Genomic DNA, 22,830 nt, shown 5'->3' on the forward strand with positions numbered 1-22,830 from the left:
GCCTGCACCTGGCTGCAGCTTTAACTGGTGAGGCCCACTGTTTCCACCTGAAGGCTCGGCACCTCCCTCAGTTCTGCAATGCCCACGCTCCAGCCAAACCCTCAGGCTAGAGGGAGACCAGAACTGCCGCTGAGCTCTGCTGGGCCCCAGGGTTGGCCCAGCCCCATGCTGCCTCGCTCTGTCTCCACCTCCCAGAGGAAAGAAAGGGCTGACACTCCCCCTCCTCCTCTTCGGAGAACCCCAGGGGCGGGCGCTGGAGGAAGGGCGAGTAGCAGGTGCCCGAGTGTGCACCAGGAAGCCCAGCGCCTGGGTCCCTCCCTCGGGCACCCACCTAGCAGGTGCCTTGGTGGCACGGGGCCCCAGTCACCTGGAGGCGAAAGCTGGTGGGCCCGCCACTGGTGGCCTCCATCAGAACGCTGTCCTCCTTCCGGGTCCGGAACATGAGCCCCAGGTACCAGGGCACAGAGATGATGACGTTCAGGTCACTCCAGGACACGACGCTCTCACCGCTGAAGAGCTGGGGGTGAGGCATGGCTGCGGACACAGGCCCAGGGACCTCAGGTGTCTCCCGAAATCACACCGCCGCGGACTTGGCTGCAGGGGCGGGGGATGGGCCTGCAGGCTAGGCCTGGGCCTTTTTCACTTTAACACGAAGGTGGGCCTGAGCCTCCCCTCTGTGATGCATCCAGCCCTCACAGTCAGCCACGTGGGCTCCAGAGAAGCCCACCCTGGGACGTGAGCCTCCTTCCTGGGAAGCATGAAGATCTGCAGGCTCCCAGCCACAGATGGGCGCGGCAAGGGGCTCTCAGGCTTGACAGGAGGCAGACGGGGGCGGGTTCAGGATCCCTGGGCTCAGTGGCTGGGGTGCTGGGGCTGGGCTCTGCCGGCCCAGCCTACCTGTCCCACCCCACACCTGAGGGACTGGGGACCCCAGAAGCAGGAGCAGGGGCTCTGCAGAGGACAGTCTCTTGGAGAGGGCGGTGTGAGTCCACAGTAAATGCAGCATATGCCACCAGAGGCTGCCGGACCTGGATGTGAAGTCCCCTCACGGTGGTCCCGGGCACATCAAGGAGCAATGCCTCCCAGGCCGCCGCAACCGGGGGACTGGACGATGCCGGCCACTCACCTTGCTCACAGTTCTTCCCGCCGAATCGGAGTGGACACTCACACAGATACATATTCCACCTGTTGACACAGGTGCCTCCATTCTGACACCGCCTCCCATCACAGAAGTTCCTCCGAGCAGCGCAGCCTGGCAACACAGAGCGTGCGGCAGAGCCTGACTCGAAGGAACCACCCGGGGTCCCCAGCGCCAGACGTGGCGTGGGAAACCATGACGGAATGGACCCAGGGCTGGACAGAAGTCAGACCAGGTCTGAACATCTCTGGCAACAGCAGGAACATGGGAACTAAGAAGGTGCTGAACGCACTGACCACATTTGGAGATGCTGGGACGCCAGGCCATCATGGCAGCCGGCCCGGTCAGCTGGTGACACATGTGCAAGACCCTAGGATCATGTGCACCTCGGGTTAGCTGGCTGGGCCAGCAGTGCCAAGGCAACCCCAAACTGCAGATGCAGGAACTGCAGAGATGCACATCTCCAGCCTGGACTCCGGGTTCCATCCCAGGAGCTGCCCACAGCTGGACACATACATTTCTAAGAAAACACGGCCCCCCAGGGATCTGCAAGCAGTGACCTCTGTGTGGCTGCCGACATCCAGACAGATGTCACTGCGGCAGCTCCGACGCCCTGATGGCCACCCGTACCTTCCTGGGTGCCATTGTTGGCGATGAATCCAGCCATGTCCACATTTTTGCCGTCGACTGACAGGTTCCGCATGCAGCCCACGAACTGCCGGTTGTGCACTGGGAAGTCTTCTGGCAGGTTGGGGACACCCCCCAGGAGTAAAGGGCCGGTCAGATCCAGGGACCTGGGGAGGTAAAGCCATCTTCTGTGACATCAGGGCGGCGAGAGGCGGCCACGGCGGGCTGGGCTCCGCAGTTGCCTCTGTGTAGCCTCTGCCACCATAACTACTTCAGAAATCAAGCAGACAGGCGGGGAGAGGCCAGAGTCAGAGGGGGCTCCTGTGTCTGGTGCCGCTACTGGCTCCGCACGCCTCTCTGTGCCGTTTGCTCACACTTGCGTTCAGTCCTGACGATCTGGGTGTTTCACGCTCACCAGTGACCACCAAGCCCCGCCCACCCAGGCTGGTCCACACCAAGACAGGATGTGAGCGCAGGGAGCACAGGTCAAGGCCAGCAGGGACTATACTTTACTCTGGCCTCTGAGATCTTCCAGGAAAAGGAAGGGACTTGAAGGGAGGCCAGAAGAAAATGAGAACCCGGCACTTTGGGAGGCTGAGGCGGGCAGATCACGAGGTCAAGAGATCGAGACCATCCTGGCCAACAGGATGGTCTCTACTAAACATACAAAAATTAGCTGGGTGTGGTTGGTGGTGCACGCCTGTAGTCCCAGCTACTCGGGAGGCTGTGGCAGGAGGATGGCTTGAGCCCAGGAGGTCAAGGCTTCAGTGAGCTAGGATCGTGCCACTGCACTCCAGCCTGGGCAACAGAGCGAGACCCCATCTCAGAAAAAAACAAAACAACAAAAAAACATAAGCCTCTGGGACTAGCTGGCTGACACAGTGCTTCACTTAACAGAGTCCTGGAGTCCCAGGTACCAGAATTTGCGAGGACAAAGCCAGTGATCCATGGAGATGGGGCTGGAGACCGTCTTGGGGTCTGCAGGCCGGCCATCACAACCCTGGGGTCAGCCTGGCCACTCTTGACACATACTTAGGGAGACTTATTCTAGAAGGTCAGAGGGAAGGTGCCCCAACCATGGACAGGGAGTCTGACTCTAGCCTGGAATGAGGTCGCCAGGGCACTGCACCGAGTGCTTACGTGGGGCCCTGCCCTGGGAAGGCCGCAGGGTGAGCATGTTTGGGGGTATGGACCCCCAGGGCCTCCCCTCCTGGGATGCTCACTTCTTGGAGCCGGTCTGAGTGCCCTGGGCAGCGCAGCTGTAGTTCCCGATGTCCTTTCCAAAGCGCACAGCCATGGTTGTGTCACAATCATCCACCGTCACCACGGCCATCTTCTCCCCGGACGGCCCATGGGGAAGGCCCAGGTGGCCGATGTTGGGCTGTAAGAAGAGAAAGCACAGAAGGTGTCAGCGTTTTCTCTGCCAGTGCCCTCAGCAGGTGCACCTGTCACTCATAGAGCGAGGGGGACATGGCACAGGGTGGGTGGCACGTAGACAAGGGATGAGGAGCCCCCGGCCTTTAGTTCCCCAAACTAGCTGTGCTGGGCTGCTCAATGCCCCCTCAAGTTCTGCTTCCCAGAATCTCAGAACGTGGCCTGGTCTGGACAAAGAGCTGGTGCTGATGGAATTAGCTAAGATGCGACGTCCTGGAGTAGGCGGGCCCTGATCCAAGATGACTGGTGTTCTCTTAGGAGGACAGATGCTGAGACGCAAAGGCACACAGGGAGAAGCTGCGTGACCGTGGAGGCAGCTGCTGGAGCGGCTGTTTACAAGCCAAGGGCCACCTGGGCCACCAACAGCTAGGAAAAGGCAGGAAGGGTCCTCCCCTTCAGCCTTCGGAGGAGGCAAGGCCCTACCCGCGCCTTGACTTCTAGGCGCCAGACTGAGAGAGAATCATGTCTGTTGTTTGAGCCACCCTGTCCGTGGTACTTTGTGATAATGGCCCCAGGAAATGAAGTTGCAGCCAACACCCAAGTCCTGGGGCCCCTCCTGTGAACACCCGCTTCTGCTCTTCTGGGGGTGTCCTCCTGACCACGGCGCCTGGCCAGGTTCGTGCTCCTGGAGTACAGACACCAGGAGGCCACTGTCCGGCCTGCAGACGGCCCCACATCTCCCCTCTAAGGTGTGGAACTCCCTCTCTGGGCCAGGATTGGGTACAAGAGTTCTTCTGGAATCAGTGACCTCGGGTGAAACCTTTCCCTTCTCCAAGAGACTATGGTTTGCCATCCGGGGACAAGCCCACTTTCCCCAGACAGCCCTCACAGGTGTCAGCTCCTGGTCAGCCCCTCCCAGGACACGAAGCATATCCACCCAGCCAGCCTCAGACGCCCTTCCAGGAGGAAAAGCAGCACCCGCCCTACACAATCCACGCTGGCCACGGAACTTAAGCATGTGGGTCTCAAAGTTCCAGAAACACAGTTGGTGCCAGCTCCAACCGGGACAGGCAACAGAATGTCTTTCATCTGCACAACCTGGATAACAAGACCTATATCCCGCGGGTGGCCGTGATCATGAGCCAGGAGATCGCCAGGCAAGTGCCACCATGCCCCACAATTGGCACACAATGCGCAGCAGAGCCCTCCACCCCAGAGAGAACCTTTTCTTCCAGTCCCAGCAGGGTCTCTCCCACCACCCCTATAAAGGATGGGTTCGATGCCTCCTCTTGATAGTTCTGGGGTCAGTTTGAGTTTATAGCATGATACAATCTCATGCTTCTTTATAAAACATGGAAATAGATCGTTGTAAAAACGTAGAATTTAATTAAATCATCCTCAGTGCCTTTTAATAGGAAAATAACCACATAGTTCATTCAAAAATAAATCTTCAGTTTTTAATAGGAACAAAGTATCTATTTTGATCAGGGAAACGAGGCTGAAAAGCAGGACACACAACTGGAAACAGGAGCTCAGCCAGATGGCCAAGTTGCATGACTTCAGGGGACCCTGGACACCCAGGCAGCACGCCCTGCCTGGAGTTGTGCAGTAGGCAGCCTGCACAACTGTATGTGGCCACCCCAGCTGAGGCTTCTCCTCCCTCTTATCCAATCATCTAACGTGGGTGAGACCCATGACCGTACCTCAACTTCTTTTTGTGCAAGATAACGATTTACTATTAGAACACAAATCCTCTCTGTGTTACAGGGAATTGAGGATGATATCAACAGAGATACGTGAGTTTCCCACACGCCCTTCTCTGTAAATCCAAGGGAGGCTTCTACCATGAGCCCTGGTATTCGAGTGCATGGATCACCGGTTTCATTTTTCTTTTACATCAGCTGATGAAATCACAAGGTCTGACACGCTGTCTCCTTAAAGACTCCACTTTTGGTTAAGCAACAGGTAGGTGAGTGCATTAAAAATCATCTGTTTTCTCGCTCTGTAACGCGGCCCACTTTGGAAAACGCGTGGAAGTGCCCATTACGGGACGCTTAAATGTGAGATGCGATCTCAGGGAAAGGAGAACCTCCCCTCACTGTGTGAGCCCCACATTATCTTCACAACTTATAATTTACATTTTTGGGGCTGGGCGTGAGACTGCTGGAGGAAGGGCGTAAGTAGCATTTACACTGGGAAGGCTTTCATGACATTAAGCTGCTGTTTACAAAACTGCAGTTGCTGTAAACTGCTGCTGGTAATCAATGGCTCAGAGCTACGGATTCAAGCAAAAACAGCAGGATAAAGAAAGCTGGAGGCAAAAGACAAAGCCAATGCAATCCACGCTTGTTTTTCGAGTGGCACTGACTCATGTGAGACACCCACTGCTAGGACACCTGACTTCAGTCTGGCCTTCGTGAATCAGAGCAGCAGGCACAGGGTGTTTAGTAAGCGGTCTCTGATAGCGCCCAGCATGTGCTGCTCGGTTCTGACTCCCAGAGACACCCACCGGCGGCCACTGGGTCAAAAGTAACAGCACTTTTGGCGAAAGAGCCGAATGTTCTCAGGTGGAGAGCTGGAAGAACCAGCAGGAGGGCTGCACAGAGAAGCGGGGGGATCTGTGGGGTCTGAGGTCCCTGCTGCTCGGAGGAGAAATCACAGCATCCCAATGGCCCATCCCTCTCCTGTCACCCCTGAATAGGTGCTGAGTGAGGCCCTGGTTTAAAATGCCCGCCTCTCGGCGAGCGTGAGTTTAACGCGCAGGCTAACCGTCCACTCTCCCGCCTCTCTGTGAGTGTGGGTTTGACGCGCAGGCTAACCGTCCACTCTCCCGCCTCTCGGCGAGTGTGGGTTTGACACGCAGGCTAACTGTCCACTCTCCCGCCTCTCTGTGAGTGTGGGTTTGACACGCAGGCTAACTGTCCACTCTCCCGTCTCTCGGCGAGTGTGGGTTTAACACGCAGGCTAACCGTCCACTCTGCGGTTGAGGCCAGCAAGTGTCACGGAGGCAGGGAGTGCATGGACACGGTGCTGTGGGTGACCTGAGACGCACAGACGGGGTTCCCCAAAACATTAAACGCAGAACTACTACACGACCCAGCACCACCGGCCCCAGGCGTATACCCAAAAGAACTGAAAACAGGAACTCAAAAACCAGTCCCTGCCCTCTCCCTCTCCCTCTCCCCACGGTCTCCCTCTCCCTCTCCCCACGGTCTCCCTCTGATGCCGAGCCGAAGCTGGATGGTACTGCTGCCATCTCAGCTCACTGCAACCTCCCTGCCTGATTCTCCTGCCTCAGCCTGCCGAGTGCCTGCGATTGCAGGCGCGCGCCGCCACGCCTGACTGGTTTTCGTATTTTTTTGGTGGAGACGGGGTTTCGCTGTGTTGGTCGGGCTGGTCTCTAGCTCCTAACCGCGAGTGATCGGCCAGCCTCGGCCTCCCAAGGTGCCGGGATTGCAGACGGAGTCTCGTTCACTGAGTGCTCAATGGTGCCCAGGCTGGAGTGCAGCGGCGTGATCTCGGCTCGCTACAACCACCTCCCAGCCGCCTGCCTTGGCCTCCCAAAGTGCCGAGATTGCAGCCTCTGCCCGGCTGCCTCCCCGTCTGGGAAGTGAGGAGCGTCTCCGCCTGGCCGCCCATCGTCCAGGATGTGAGGAGCCCCTCTGCCTGGCTGCCCAGTCTGGAAAGTGAGGAGCGTCTCTGCCCGGCCGCCATCCCATCTAGGAAACGAGGAGCACCTCTTCCCGGCCGCCATCACATCTGGGAAGCGACGAGCGTCTCTGCCCGGCCGCCCATTGTCTGAGATGTGGGGAGCACCTCTGCCCTGCCGCCCCGTCCGGGATGTGAGGAGCGTCTCTGCCCGGCCGCCCCGTCTGAGAAGTGAGGAGACCCTCTGCCTGGCAACTGCCCCGTCTGAGAAGTGAGCAGCCCCTCCACCCGGCAGCCGCCCCGCCCGAGAAGTGAGGAGCCCCTCCGCCCAGCAGCCACCCTGTCTGGGAAGTGAGGAGCGTCACCGCCCGGCAGCCACCTCGTCCGGGAGGGAGGTGGGGGGTTCAGCCCCCTGCCTGGCCAGCCGCCCCGTCCGGGAGGGAGGTGGGGGGGGTCAGCCCCCCGCCCGGCCAGCCGCCCCGTCCGGGAGGGAGGTGGAGGGGTCAGCCCCCCGCCTGGCCAGCTGCCCCGTCCGGGAGGGAGGTGGGGGGGTTAGCCCCCCGCCTGGCCGGCCACCCGGTCCGAGAGGTGAGGGGCACCTCTGCCCGGCCGCCCCTACTGGGAAGTGAGGAGCTCCCCCGCCCGGCCAGCCGCCCCATCCGGGAGGGAGGTGGGGGGGTCAGCCCCCCGCCCGGCCAGCAGCCCCGTCCGGGAGGGAGGTGGGGGGTTAGCCCCCCGCCTGGCCAGCCGCCCCATCCGGGAGGTGAGGGGCGCCTCTGCCCGGCCGCCCCTACTGGGAAGTGAGGAGCCCCTCTGCCCGGCCAGCTGCTCCGTCCGGGAGGGAGGTGGGGGGGTCAGCCCCCCGCCCGGCCAGCCGCCCCGTCCGGGAGGGAGGTGGGGGGGTCAGCCCCCCGCCTGGCCAGCCGCCCCGTCCGGAAGGGAGGTGGGGGGGTCAACCCCCCGCCCGGCCAGCCGCCCCGTCCGGGAGGGAGGTGGGGGGGTTAGCCCCCCGCCTGGCCAGCCGCCCCGTCCGGGAGGTGAGGGGCACCTCTGCCCAGCCGCCCCTACTGGGAAGTGAGGAGCCCCCCCGCCCGGCCAGCCGCCCCGTCCAGGAGGGAGGTGGGGGGGTCAGCCCCCCGCCCGGCCAGCCGCCCTGTCCGGGAGGTGAGGGGCGCCTCTGCCCGGCCGCCCCTACTGGGAAGTGAGGAGCCCCTCTGCCCGGCCAGCCACTCCGTCTGGGAGGCAGGTGGGGGGGTCAGCCCCCCGCCCGGCCAGCCGCCCCGTCCGGGAGGGAGGTGGGGGGGTCAGCCCCCCGCCGGCCAGCCGCCCCGTCCGGGAGGGAGGTGGGGGTTCAGCCCCCCACCTGGCCAGCCACCCCATCCGGGAGGTGAGGGGCGCCTCTGCCCGGCCGCCCCTACTGGGAAGAGAGGAGCCCCTCTGCCCGGCCAGCCGCCCCGTCCAGGAGGGAGGTGGGGGGGGTCAGCCCCCTGCCCGGCCAGCCGCCCCGTCCGGGAGGTGAGGGGCGCCTCTGCCCGGCCGCCCCTACTGGGAAGTGAGGAGCCCCTCTGCCCGGCCACCACCCCCTCTGGGAGGTGTGCCCAGCGGCTCATTGAGAACGGGCCATGATGACAATGGCGGTTTTGTGGAATGGAAAGGGGGGAAAGGTGGGGAAAAGATTGAGAAATCGGATGGTTGCCGTGTCTGTGTGGAAAGAGGTAGACATGGGAGACTTTTCATTTTGTTCTGTACTAAGAAAAAATTCTTCTGCCTTGGGATCCTGTTGATCTGTGACCCTACCCCCAACCCTGTGCTCTCTGAAACATGTGCTGTATCCACTCAGGGTTGAATGGATTAAGGGCGGTGCAAGATGTGCTTTGTTAAACAGATGCTTGAAGGCAGCATGCTCGTTAAGAGCCATCACCACTCCCTAATCTCAAGTACCCAGGGACACAAACACTGCGGAAGGCCGCAGGGTCCTCTGCCTAGGAAAACCAGAGAACTTTGTTCACTTGCTTATCTGCTGACCTTCCCTCCACTATTGTCCTGTAACCCTGCCAAATCCCCCTCTGCGAGAAACACCCAAGAATGATCAATAAAAAATAAAAAATAAAAAAAAAACCAGTCCCTGAGTGTTGACGGCGTTGCTATTTACAACTCACAAGAAGTGGAAACCACCTAAATGTCCATCAGTAGATGAGTGGGCAAACTGTGGCCCATCCCTGCACCGGAATCCCAGCCACCGAAAGGCACAAAGCACTGACACACGACGGTGCGGGGGTCCCGGAACCCATCGCGCTCAGTGAAAGCAGCCAGACACGAAAGGCCATGCACCGCGTGACTCCATTCCTACACAATGTCCAGGACAGGCACATCCACAGACACAGAGCAGACAGATGTTGCCAGGAGCTCAGGGAGGAGGATGGGGGGTGACTGCTAATGGTATGGGGTGATGAAAATACTTCTTTTGAGATGGAATCTCACTCTGTCACCCAGGCTGGAGTGCCGTGGCATGATCTCGGCTCACTGCAACCTCCGCCTCCCAGGTTCAAGCGATTCTCCTGCCTCAGCCTCCCAAGTGGCTGGGACTACAGGTGCCCATCACCACACCTGGCTAATTTTTGTATTTTTAGTAGAGACGGGGTTTCAACATGTTGGCCAGGCTGGTCTCGAACTCCTGACCTCAAGTGATCCACCCGCCTCGGCCTCCCAAAGTGCTGGGATTACAGGCGTGAACCACCGCACCACCCAGCCTGGGTGATGAAAATATTTATTTTTTAAAAAGTTACTATTGGTCAACTGATGGCATGAAAACATTTTAGATCTCAATAGAGGTGGTGTGGCACAATACTCTGAATATACTAGAAGCCCCTTTAAAGCTTAATTTTATGCTATGTGAACTTCACCTCAATAAGGAAAAAATTAAAAAAAAAAAAAGATTCCTGGGTGGGCATCCCCCCCTCACCAGCCCCCTGCCACTCTCCACCTGAAGAACTTTCGGGAAGATCCTTCCAATTTTTCCCTGACATGGAGAGAAAATGCATTATTTGGCCTTCCTGCCAGGTGGCTATGAGTGATAAAACGCAGTCAGAGAGGTGAACATTCTCCAGGAGGGGTCGAGAGGCGCGTGGACAATTACACAGGCGGCTTGAATGGGGATAAGTGAAGACAACAGCAGATGTGTGTGATCTGGGCTCAGATCATCCATTTTTGTCAAAGGAAGACAAAGTACGTCTCGGCTGAAAGGCCGGCGTGGAGCACGAGGCGGGGCAGAGAAAAGACTATGTGGTGGTAACAGCTCCAGACTGTGGGGTGGTGCGTCCGCCTCTGAGTTTTACACAGAGAAAGCAGCTCAAGCAGCTTCCGCAGGGCACTGGCGTGGCGGTGTCCAGCCAGGAAAAGCACTTGGTGGCTTGGCTGGGTCACAGCTGGCGATGAATGGTACAGGTTGCGGGGGGCGGGGGGGGGGGCGGATAAGGAATGAGACAGACGAACCGCCTCCTCACATTTCTAAGAGCAATTTTTTTTTTTTTTTGAGACGGAGTCTCGCTCTGTCGCCCAGGCTGGAGTGCAGTGGCGCGATCTCGGCTCACTGCAAGCTCCGCCTCCCGGGTTCACGCCATTCTCCTGACTCAGCCTCCCGCGTAGCTGGGACTACAGGCGCCCGCCACCACGCCCGGCTAATTTTTTGTATTTTTTAGTAGAGACGGGGTTTCACTGTGTTAGCCAGGATGGTCTCAATCTCCTGACCTTGTGATCCACCCGCCTCGGCCTCCCAAAGTGCTGGGATTACAGGCGTGAGCCACCGCGCCCGGCCTCTAAGAGCAATTTTTAAAGTTTGCCACATATTTATACAAAAGAAAAAGACAGCGTGGGAATGAAGGGGGCCACAGGGTCGTGTCTGAGTTTTTTCTCAATTCTTGTGTTGGAAGGCGCCGGGCACAGGATGGGCCAAGGCCAGCACGGTGGAGGCCCCAGCGCCCCGGCACCTGCCCTTCCAGGGCTCAGCTGGGTACTGCGCAGCAACCGGCCAGGCCCAGAGGACCCCCCCAACCCCTGCACCAACACCCCTTGCAGGAAAGGCCTCAATTCCCAGGCCTCGCTTCCAGGACGTAAAGCTCAGTAGCTGGACCTGGTCACTCAGGCCGAGCAAGGCAGGCAGCGCACACAGTGACTGGAGACAGCAGGGGCTGCCCACGGTGCCTCTACACCCCTTGGCGGGCAACCCTGGCCAGCACAGGCTCACTGGGGCAGGCGGAAACAGAGCCAGCAAGGAAAGGCCACATGCTTACTCCTGCAGCCACCTGAGAAAAAACCTACAGTGCCGCTGAGCACTGCAAGGAGTGGCCCAGAAGCGCTAAGCTGTGCAGATCCGGATTCCCGCTCCAGGAGTCATCCCTGGGGTCCAGCCTCTTCTTATTTTCCTTCAAGGTATTTTCTTCCCTGCAAGCAGGCCCTCCCCCTTGGCTTCCACTCAGCCGCTCTACGCAGTGCTGGGAGTTTTTGTGTGCGCACAAAAGCGTTTGGTCCTTACGAAGTGCTCACATTTCTCCAGCCTTTTAACCTGCTGCAGACGATTCTGCATTGGGAGGCCGGTGGGGGTACGGTTTCAATGCTGGGGAAGGTAGCAGGGGAAGGCGGTGTGGGGGTGGGAGGGGCACGTCTTAGGAAATGAATGAATTCATGCTCTGTGTCAGAAATGATTAACCAACGTTCATATCAAAGAATTCACAGATGGCTGGACCTCAGGAATGTCTGTACAGAGTCAAACTGCAGCGCTGAACGTTCCATGCTGTCATTTCTCAAGATGACAAGGTTCAGGCCTGTCTGGCCAACAAATGCCCCAGGAAATGTGGGCAAGACCCCATGCCAGTTCTGGCATGGAGACGACAAGCCCTCCCTCGGAGGCAGCCACTGCAGTTCTCCGAAGCTGCTTGGGAAAGTGGTGGGAAGGGTCACGAGGAGCAAATTCACGCAGATGCACGCAACCTTCCAGAATTCAAACTGGACTCCCAGGAGCCTCGGACAGGACTTTGCCAGAACGCAAACCTCAGACCGAGCTGCTACTTCCTGGTGGTCCCAATACCCCTAGGCAGGTAACAGGACCCTGTTCCGCCAGGTAGCCACCCTCTACACAGGGGCTGCCGGCTGCTTTTGATGACCTGGCTCTAAGGGTGCGGCATCCCCCCAGGGCCGTGAGCAGCAAACCATCTGGAAGCCCAGCTGAGCCACTGGGCCACTGGGTGGGGAGGGCAGCTCCACACTATCCCAGGTTGTAAGGGGAACTCAAGTTCCTCTGCCCAACTCTGGCTGAGGGGGACAGGTGCTCCTGAATCCCTCACTTGCCAGGGACCTGGGGCAGAAGACATACTCTATGAGCCTAGGCAGACTCTTCTAGAAAGTGGGTAAGTGCATAGCTGCTATCTCTAGGGCTGTTTGGGAATGAAATGAAAGGACGGATCTGAAACTGTGCAGTGTCTGAGCTGGCGTGGCTGATATTACTATCATCCTCATTCTCAACTCAGAGTCCAGCTGGGCGGGCCCAAGGCCGGCGGGGGGCTCACAGGACAGCAGTGTCCACAGCATCCAACGAACATCACGTCCTTAAAGCCAAGGGTCCATATCCTGCCCCCACTTGGGAAAGTCACATGACTTCCCTGCATGCCAGGACTTGGCTGTACAACTGGGGGTAAAAATAGCATCTTCCTCGTGGGACGAAATGAATGACATGTGTGAAGTGCTTGCAGCCATGCCTGCTGCTATTGTTATTTCTTGAAAAGATGTGAAGAAAAGCAAAATAACATGCAAGTGGTTTTCTCAAGTTTTGCTGTTTTAATACTTCCCTATATTAAAATAACATAATACAGGGGCCGAACGCAGTGGCTCACACCTGTAATCCTAGCACTTTGGGAGGCTGAGGTGGGCGGATCACTTGCAGTCAGGAGTTTGCGACCAGCCTGGACAACAAGGTGAAACCCCATCTCTACTGAAAAAATACAAAAAAAATTAGCCAGGCATGGTGGTGGGGGCCTGTAATCCCAGCTACTTGGGTGGCTGAGGTGGAAAATCGCTTGAATCCGGGAGACGGAGGTTGCAGTGGGCTGAGATTGTACAACTGCACTCCAGCCTGGGCGACAGAGCAAGATTCCGCCTCAAAATAAATAAATAAATTAATTAAAATAAAACATAAAATCATAAAGTTGGTTTTTACATCTTTAAAGAAAAAAGCAGCAAGTAAGCAACTCGTGCAATTAGCCTCTCCGCTGAACCCGCAGGCTCTTCTCCAGGAGCTAAGACGCAAAGCCACCTGCAGCTCGGAGTTCGGGCACTGGCCCGCCATTTCCTCCATTTATTCAACTATCCAAGAAAGTAATGCACGGTGCTATTAGGCTTATTGTGGGAGCATTAGAAAAGTTTTCAACAAAGGTCAGAACCAACTGGTCACCTAGAGATTCTTAAAGAAATCACACAAAGCCTTTTATTTCTCAGGCATGGGGGTCTAACCCGTTTCCCCGATGATTCTGGCCAAAGACAAAAGTGAGGAGCTCTGTGCCTTCCTGATGGACGTATACGGTACATTTGGAAACACAAGAACCGTGGGTCCGGAGGCAGGAGTCCCCTGCACATGCGTGCTCAGCACTGGACGGAGATAAGCTCCTCCTACAGAGCTCCATGATCCCCGTGGTAGTTAATTTTGTTCTGGAAATGATCCAGCAGGGCACCGTGCCAGCCCCCACTGAGCCAGACCCTTGACCAAAGCCCCCAGTTCCACAGGAAGAAGCCAGGGCCATCTCAGCCCTGCTCCTTTGGGGCTCAGCCATCGGGACCAGGTCACCTCTGCGGCCAGGCTACTCCCCCAGGTGTTTTGGGAGCCTGGGAATTATATGGGGATTTGCTCAGAGGGGGGTCTTCTTGCCAATGACAAATGAAGGGCCAAAATGCAGTGAGATACAGCGCCTTCTTGGAAAGCAACACGTTCCTTCTTTTGGGGATTTTATAGGCAAAAAATTGCTTGGTACAACCTGAGGGACCCTCAAGCACCCAACAAGAAGCTCACTCATGTTCCTCTATGGGTGGGAGGCATCTCAATCCTAATGCTACTCCCAGCTAGAGAAATCCTGACAAGCGGGACAAGGAGGAACGCACACTTCCGAGCTGCAGCCTCCCGGGGCCTCCTCCACACGGGCACCGGGACAGGGTGCCTGGGATGGGGCCTCTGACCTCAGCCCCCACTACATAGTAGCCTGAGTGTCCCGGGAAAAACAGGAGAAAGCTTCAGGAAGGATGGCAGGTGGGCTACAGTTCCCTCGAAAATGACTTTTCTGAGCAAGCAGAAAAAGCTTACCAGAAATGTGTACACTCGCCCACTCACACTCACGTGTGTACACTCACCCACACTCGTGCATACTCAAACCCACCCATGCACACTCACCACTCACACTCGAATGCGCCCTCACCCATGCACACATACTCGTGCACATTTACCCACGCTCACGTGCATACCCGCATTCACACCCACATGTGCACTCCCACACACGTGCCTTCATTCATGTGCACTTATTCATACGCTCACACGTACACTTACCCAAACTCATGCACACTCACCCACGCACACGTGCACTCACCCTTGTGTACACTCACCCACAATCATGTGCATACTCAAACCCACGTGCACTTACCCACACTCACACTCAAATGTGCAGTCACCCACACGTGCGCTCATACTCACATGCGCACACCTACCCACACTCGTACATACCCACATTCACACCCACATATGCTCTCACCCAGACAAATGTGCACTCACCCACACACGTGCACTCATATATACACACTCAGCCACTCATGTGCACTCACGTGTGCACTCATATGCACTCACCCACTCGTGCACTCATGTGCACGTTTACCCACATGTGCATGCTCACCCAAATGTGCACTCACCCACACATTTACACGTGTGCTTATTCACACACACGTGCACACACCCACACACATGTGTACTCACCCACTCACGTATGCACTCACACGTGTGCACACATGTGGACACACCCACTCACGTCATTCATACTTGCATGTGCACACACAGATATACTAGCACACACTTGTGTGCACACATGCTCACCCATACTCGTGCTCATGCTTGCACAATATACTCACCTGTGCACACTCACCTTGCGCACACATGCACACAGTCTTGCACACTAACACATGCTCATACAAAGTCATGGCCTGCTCCTGTAAAGACCTAATAGTCCCCTCTCTGTCCTCGATCTGGGCCTGCAGGACCCCCTTCCTCCTGCGGTCAGTCCCCCTGCCTCCTCTTGCCCTGATGACCTTTCTGACCAGCCTCCCTCCCTCCTGGCCTGCAGGCCACTAAGGGGTGACATGCTCAGTATCTGTGTGATAAGGTGAAGGTGGGGAGAGGGCTGAATTGGGGGACAGAGCATGGAAGCGCCTGGAAAAGACAGGGAGAAGGTCGGGGCCGGGGATGGTCACGGCAGGAAAACGTGACAGCCCTGGGATGGCACGTCCCAGAGCAGCGGATACACGGGTGGGTGAGAGATGCTGGGTCTATGGCTCCGCCTAAACCTGGCCCTCCCATCATCTACTCTGTGCCTCAGTTTCCTCATCTGTGAAACAGCAACAGCACCTCCTCCTCCAGGAGCTAACATGAGGATCACGTGGGGGACACACATGAGCCTGGCACAAGACAGGACATCAGCCAGTACACTTCAGCCACCACCACCCTCCCTACCGAGGTGCTGGGGTGGCAGAGGCGGGAAAGGCCAGGAGCCCAGAGAGGGGAGGGAGGCAGCCGTGGCACAGTGCATCTCAGAGCCCCAGCAGTGAGGGGTTGGGTGGGGTGGGAAGGATGGGGGTGAGACATAGGCTGCTGGAGGACAGTGGCTATGATGCCAGACAGGAAGCAACCTCAGCCAGGCGTGAAACTGAGGGCTGCTCCAGCCCTGGGGCGACTTTCCATAACAGGGTTCTGTAACACAAAGGCCCAGGGTGGGGCGGCGCTTGCCTCCGGGAATCACCACGTTTCCATAGCAGGTGACTTTCTACCACCTGACCAGGCCCGTGTTTGGGAACGGAAACCAAGTGACTTATCTGTCACATCACACAGCAGCAGCGGGGCAGCCCCCACCTGCCACCGCGCCTGCAGGCAAGGCCCTGCACCACCTTTCTGGCAGAGCTCGCTAGCCACCTGAAGACCCCTCTGTCGGCTTCTATGCCCCCATCACTTGGGCTCAAGGAGGCAGGAACATCCTGAGTCCGAGATGCAGGGTAAGTAAAGGCAGTGGCCGCCGACTTCACCACCTGATGGGAGCACGTGCAGACTGCCTTCGCAGAGGCCCCACTAGTGGATTTGACAGAACACCTGCCGGGGCTGGAGAAGCCAGGGAAGCTCGCGAAGGGCGTGACCTTTCACGCAGCCATGGAACACCTGGGGAGCATCCCCATCCCCTCCTCTTAAACACGGAACTTCCTATGAGACAGAAGCAAAGCCAACAAGGCCCTGGGGGCAAAATTATGAGCCTGTGTGGCCACCTCCTTTATCATAAGGATTTTACATACTTTGCAAGGCTTAATTAACTTTGTAAAAGTTTAGCTTCTTTATCTTACATATTCTGTATATCCAATTATCTTTTTATTTTTTTATTTTTGAGACAGAGTCTCACTCTGTCGCCCAGGCTAGAGTGCAGTGACACGGTCTTGGCTCACTGCAACCTCTACCTCCCAGATTCAAGAGATTCTCCTGCCTCAGCCTCCCGAGTAGCTGAGATTATGGGCACCTGCCACCATGCCCAGCTAATTTTTTTGTATTTTTAGTAGAGACAGGGTTTTACCATGTTGGCCAGGCTGGTTTTGAACTCCTGACTTCAAGTGATCTGCCTGCCTCGACCTCCCAAAGTGCTAGGATTACAGGCGTGAGCCACCGTGCCTGGCCCTCAAATGATTTTTTTAAACAGAATATTTAAAAGAAAAAAACAGGGCTGGGCGCAGTGGCTCACGCCTGTAATCCCAGCACTTTGGGACGCCAAGGGGGGCGGATCACGAGGTCAGGTGATTGAGACCATCCTGGCTAACACGGTGAAACCCCATCTCTACTAAAAAAAAAAAAAAAAACCAAAAAACAAAAATACAAAAAAATTAGCCGGGCATGGTGGTGGGCGCCTGTAGTCCCAGCTACTCAGGAGGCTGAGGCAGGAGAATGGTGTGAAACCAGGAGGCGGAGCTTGCAGTGAGCTGAGATCACGCCACTGCACTCCAACCTGGGCGACAGAGCGAGACTCCATATCAAAAAAAGAAACAAAAATGACTCATAGTCCCATGACCCAGATAACTGCTATATTGTTTTTTTAAATACAAAGAACTCAAGTGCATGTAAGAAGGCACAGAAGGGCATAAAAGGAACACGAAATCCACCTCACTTTGCATCCTTCTTCCCATTGGTATCCACCTTTGCTATAAGGGCTGCGATGATGCCTCCTGCACTGTACGTCTGGCCTATGCAATGCCACCTCCTGGCTCTTGCCACCAATGGTCCATGTCTCTACCTAGAGGCTGGGCTTGGCCACATGACCTGGGCAACAGGACATCAGGGCACAAGGACACGAGATAAGGCCTGGAAAGCACCGTGCACTGGGACTCGCCCTCTCTGGCTGCTAGGAACCCCCTGCCACCAAGTGAACAGCCAGGGTGGCCTGCTGGAAGATGAGAGGCCCCAGCTGCCATGGCTAACGGCCAGGTCATATGAGTGAGGCCTTCACACAGCCCTGGCTGAATCACACAGACCAGAAGAACCAGCAGCCAAACCACTGCATCACGAGGAATAATAAATATCTGATCAAGACTCCATGCTGGCCAGGCGTGGTGGCTCACGCCTGTAATCCCAGCACTTTGGGAGGCCGAGGGGGGCAGATCACCTGAGGTCAGGAGTTCAAGACCAGTCTCAACATGGAGAAACCCTGTCTCTACTAAAAATACAAGATTAGCCGGGCGTGGTGGTGCAGGCCTGTAATCCCACCTACTCGGGAGGCTGAGGCAGGAGAATTGCTTGAACCTGGGAGGCAGAGGTTGCGGTGAGCCGAGATCGCGCCTTTACACTCCAGCCTGGGCAACAGGAGCGAAACTTCGTCTCAGAAAAAAAAAAAAAACAAAAGACTCCATGCTTTAGGCAGTTTATGACCTTGAAAAAGCTATCCGATGAGCACTATTAACAAATATGGGCCGGGTGCGGTGGCTCATGCCTATAATCCAGCACTTTGGGAGGCCGAGGCAGGTGGATCACCTGAGGTCAGGAGTTCGAGACCAGCCTGGCCAACATGGTGAAATCTCATCTCTACTAAAAATACCAAAATTAGCCAGGCATGGTGGTGGGCACCTGTAATCCCAGCTACTTGGGAGGCTGAGGGCAGGAGAATGGCTTGAACCCAGGAGGCAGAGGTTGCAGTGAGCCGAGATTGTGCCAGCTTGGGTGACAGAGTGAGACTGCATCTCAAAACAAACAAACAAAGAAAAAAAAACACAAGTTTGTTGTTTTGGAGAGCATAGGGTTATCCTTCAGAAAAACATATGCATATACCAGCAAATATTGTAAATCTTAAAAAAAAAATTTTTTTTAAGACAAGAGTCTCACTCTTTCACCCAGGTTGGAGTGCAGTGGTACAACCATGGCTTACAGCAGCCTCAACCTTCCAGGCCCAAGTAATCGCCCCACCTCAGCCTCCCAAGCAGCTGGGACCACAGGCACATGCACCACACACCCGGCTAATTTTTTTTTTACTTTGTATTTTGAAGAGATGTATTCTCCCTATGTTGCCCAGGCTGATCTTGAACTCCTGGGCTCAAGCAATCCTCCCACCTTAGCCTCCCAAAGTGCTGGGGTTACAGGCGTGAGCCACCACGCCTGGCCTGAAAGTTATTTTGATGAAACTTTCTATTTTGAGACAATTTTAGATGTACATGCAATTGTAAAACAATAATACAGAGATATCCCATGTACCCCTTACAGTTTCCATCCATGGAAACACCCTGCAAAAAGATAGTATAATATCAAACCCAGGTACAAACACTGACACAGTCCAGACAGAACATTCCATCACTGCAAGGACCCTGCCTGTGTCCTATCATAGCCACACCCACTTCCCTCCTGTCCCCAGCCCAATCCCAGGCAACCACTACTGTTTTCCATTGTTATTCTGTCGTATTAAGAATGTCATAAATGCCAGGTGCAGTGGCTTATGCCTGTAATCCCAACACTTTGGGAGCCCAAGATGGGTGGATTACTTGAGGTCAGGAGTTCAAACCCAGCCTGACCAACATGGTGAAACCCCTTCTCTACTAAAAATACAAAATTAGCCGAGCATGTGGTGTGTGCCTGCAATCTCAGCTACTTGGGAGCCTGAGGCAGGAGAATCACTTGAACCAGGATGTGGAGGTTGCAGTGAGCTGAGATCGTGCCACTGCACTCCAGCCTGGGATACAAGGCAAAACTCTGTCTAAAAAACAAACAAACAAAAAAACACAATGTCATACAAATGGAATCACATAGTATGGTCCTTTTGGGGGTTGCCTTTTCCCACTCAGCAGAGTGAGTTGTTTGGTGCTAAGAAGTATTCCCTGTTCCATGGTACGGACATACCAGTTTGTTTAACCATTCACCCAGTGACGGCCATCTGGGCTGTCTCCCATTTGGGGATATTATGAAAAGCTGCTGTACCACTTGTGTGCAGGTTTCTGTGTCAACATGAATCGCATCTATATTCATGAGGAACAGTGGTCTGTGGTTTTGTTTAGTCTGTCTTCATCTGGTATTGGAATGAGGGTAATGCTTCATGAACTGAACTGGGAAGTGCTCTCTATTTTCTGGAAGAGACGTTGCAGAATTGATGTAATTCTTTAAATATTTGTTAGAATTCTCTTGTGAAGCCATCTGGGCCTGGAGATTTCCTTTTTGGGAATGTTAAACTACAAATTCTATTTCCTCAATAGTTTATAGAGCCATTCAAAGGACTGACTTCATCTTGGGTGAGTTGTAGTAGTTTGTGTTTTTTGAGGAGTTGGTCCGTGCATCTGGGTTTTAAATGTACACGTGTAGAGTTCTTTTTATTATTCCCTTATTACCCTTTTTAACGTCTACAAAGCCTATTTTATTCCTGATATTGGCAATTTGTCTTCTCTTTTCCTTATCAGTCATGCTAGAAGTTTTCCCCCGCTTTGAGAAGATTTTGTTAATCTTAAAGAATCGGCTCTTTGTTTCATTGATTTTCTCTATTGTTTTGCTGTTTCAATTTCACTGACTGCTGCTCTTATCTTTATTATTTCCTTCTTTCTGCTGGCTTTGAGTTTATTTTGTTCTTATTCTAGGTTCTTGAAGCAGAAGCTCAGATTATTGATTTGAAACATCCCCCTTTTCTAATGTAAGTATTTAGTGCTATACATTTCCCTCTCAGCACTGCTTTAGCTGCAGCCCACAGCTTTTGATGTTTTGGATTTTTATTCCCTTTAAATTTGTTTTAAAAACCTTCCTTCTTCCCTTCCTCCCTTCTTTTTTGAATAATGAAATATTTCGGTCACGTCTCTATGCAGACCCATCTCCAACTGCTGGAGTCGGCTAGTACCATCAGGGCTGAGTGAGGCAGAGCAGCAAGGCTGGGGAGGGCGCAGCCGGGAAGTGTGCAGCCGGGAAGTGCGCAGCCGGGGAGGGGGCAGCCGGGGAGAGGACAGTCGGGGAGGGGGCTGAGTGAAGCTGCAGCCTGGTGAGGTTGGAAGGTTGTTTAAACAATGGAAGGTTGAGAAAAATCACTAACTATACTGAGGAAAATGAGAACAAGGTTTCTAACTGGTAGAGTTACACATATAGAAGAGGAAAAACAACAAGAATGACCTCTAACTCTGCTTGGGCTGCTGTAACAAAATACCAGAGGCTGAGCGCCTTGTAAACAACACACATCTGTTTCTCACAGTTCTGGAGGCTGCGAGTCCAAAATCAAGGTGCTGGTAGATTCAACGTCTGGCGAGGGTTCGCCGCCCGGTTCCTAGACCACACCTTCTTACCACATCCTCACATGACAGAAGGGGTGAGGGGCGGTCTTGGGGCTCTTTTATAAGGACATTCATTCCACTCGCGGGAGACCCTGATCACCTCCCAAAGGCTGCACCTCCTAATACTATCACCCTGGGGGTGAGGATTTCAATATAGGAATTTGGGGGTGCTATGGTCTGAAGTGTCCCCCAAAGTTCACGTGTTGAAACTTCCTGGCCAATGGGATGGTTTCAAGAGATGGGCCCTTTAGGAGGTGGTAAAGTCATGAGGGTGAGCCCCTCAAGAATGGGATAAGGGCGGGATAAGGGCCTCAATAAAAGGGCCCATGGGACTGGGTCCACTGTCTTACATTCTTCCGCCATGTGAGGACACCCAGACACTGCCATTTATGAGGAATGGGCCTTCGCCAGGCCCCCAACCTGCAGGTGCTCAGGCTTCCAGCCTCCAGGACTCAGAGAAATCAATCTCTGTGGTTTTAAGTACCCAGCCTTGTGTGTTCTGTTACCAAGCAGCACGAATGGGCTGGGACGGCATCAGGGGGATGTGAATGTGCAGAGCAGAGCAAATGCAGCAGTGCTCCAGTGAAGTTCATGGCTTCCAATAGGGAATGATAGGTAAATAGGAAAAAAAAATCAATATGAAGCGTGTGTGCGCGTATATATGTACACACACACACACCTACACAGACGTCTATGTCCTAGCTCTGCCCAGTAAGAGAGACTGGGAGTGAGACACCCCAAAGCAATGAGCACACCAAGCACCCAGATCTGGATTTCTAAATGCCACCCTCCACTAAAAGAACCAGGCTCGGCCAGGTGCAGTGGCTTATGCCTGTAATCCTAACTCTTTGGGAGGCCAAGGCAGGGAGATCACCTGAGGTCAGGAGTTTGAAAACAACCTGGCCAACATGGTGAAACTCCAATCTCTACTAAAAGTACAAAAATTAACCGGGTGTGGTGGTGAGCACCTGTAATCCCAGCTACTCAGGAGGCTGAGGCAGGAGAATTGCTTGAACCTGGGAGGCAGAGGTTGCAGTGAGCCAAGACAGCAACAAAGGCGCCTGGGCGACAGAGCGGGACTCCATCTCAAAAATAAATAAAATACACCCTACAAGTATAGCTTTTAAAATCTAGTAACAAGATCCTGGGAGCTCCTCCCCTCATCGCTGCACAGAACCCCACTGCACTGCTGGCAACGGTTGTATGACGTTCTGCCGTCGGAGGACCTGACTGCACAGAACCCCACTGCACTGCTGGCAACGGTTGTTGACATTCCACTGTCGGAGGACCTTATATTCTATTAAATACCTTCCAAGTTCGTTTCTGTAAGTTGGATTCTGTGCGTGTAGTTGGCACTCAATTAACATGGAAGGGAGAGGAGGAGGGAGGGAAAGGGAAGGCCACGTGGCCTCACCCAGGGGACCACACAACTGTCTAACCACGGCAGATCTGTAGAGCCCAGAAAGGGTCCCATCAAAAAACCTCACCCTGACCCAAGTGTGTAGGTGGAAGCCCTGGAGTTTTTAGAACGTGTGCAGAAACGGAGAAGCTCCCCCGACCCCAGGGGTGCTCCGGGGGTACATCTCTCTCTCTCCTTGGGACTCTGGGGTTTAATGTGCAGCACAGACCCAAGAGGTTTTGAATGACCTGACAAGCAACAGGTGAGCAATCCCTAATGACAGCAGGACCTAGGGGTCATCTCAAGGTCATGGAAATCTCAAAGCACTTACATCCTCTGCTCAACAGAAGCAGAGGCTGGTCCTCCGGTTTGTTGCAACCAGACCTCATGCTGTCTTTATAAAAGCACTTTCCGCAGCATGCCAAAGACAGCCCCGCGCCATCTCAGAATCACCAGAACCAGAGGAAGCCAAATTGCCGAGGCAGGGTCCCAAGGACTCCAGCAGCCAGCTCAGGCGTGGGGCTTCACCGCGTGTGGTCTAGCCACACGTGGCCAGCATGGCGATCGCGACCAGCACAGCACCGTCCCCGGC

The 22,830-nt window shown here is 55.0% G+C and overlaps 1 protein-coding gene across 2 annotated transcripts in view; it reads right to left on the bottom strand.

The window, feature by feature from the left end:
- Window positions 1-22,830, bottom strand: part of CELSR1 (cadherin EGF LAG seven-pass G-type receptor 1) — a 182,005-nt gene that overhangs the window by 47,990 nt on the left and 111,185 nt on the right. For both annotated transcript variants that reach the window (XM_055374360.2, XM_055374359.2), the window contains exons 6-9: window positions 2,989-3,146; window positions 1,769-1,932; window positions 1,127-1,252; window positions 368-534 (exon numbers count right to left, since the gene is read on the bottom strand). In XM_055374360.2, the coding sequence (XP_055230335.1) occupies window positions 368-534; window positions 1,127-1,252; window positions 1,769-1,932; window positions 2,989-3,146 (615 nt within the window). The remainder of the gene's footprint in view (window positions 1-367; window positions 535-1,126; window positions 1,253-1,768; window positions 1,933-2,988; window positions 3,147-22,830) is intronic.

The sequence above is a fragment of the Gorilla gorilla genome, chromosome 23, assembly GCF_029281585.2.
Source record: "Gorilla gorilla gorilla isolate KB3781 chromosome 23, NHGRI_mGorGor1-v2.1_pri, whole genome shotgun sequence".
Classification (NCBI taxonomy): domain Eukaryota; kingdom Metazoa; phylum Chordata; class Mammalia; order Primates; family Hominidae; genus Gorilla; species Gorilla gorilla.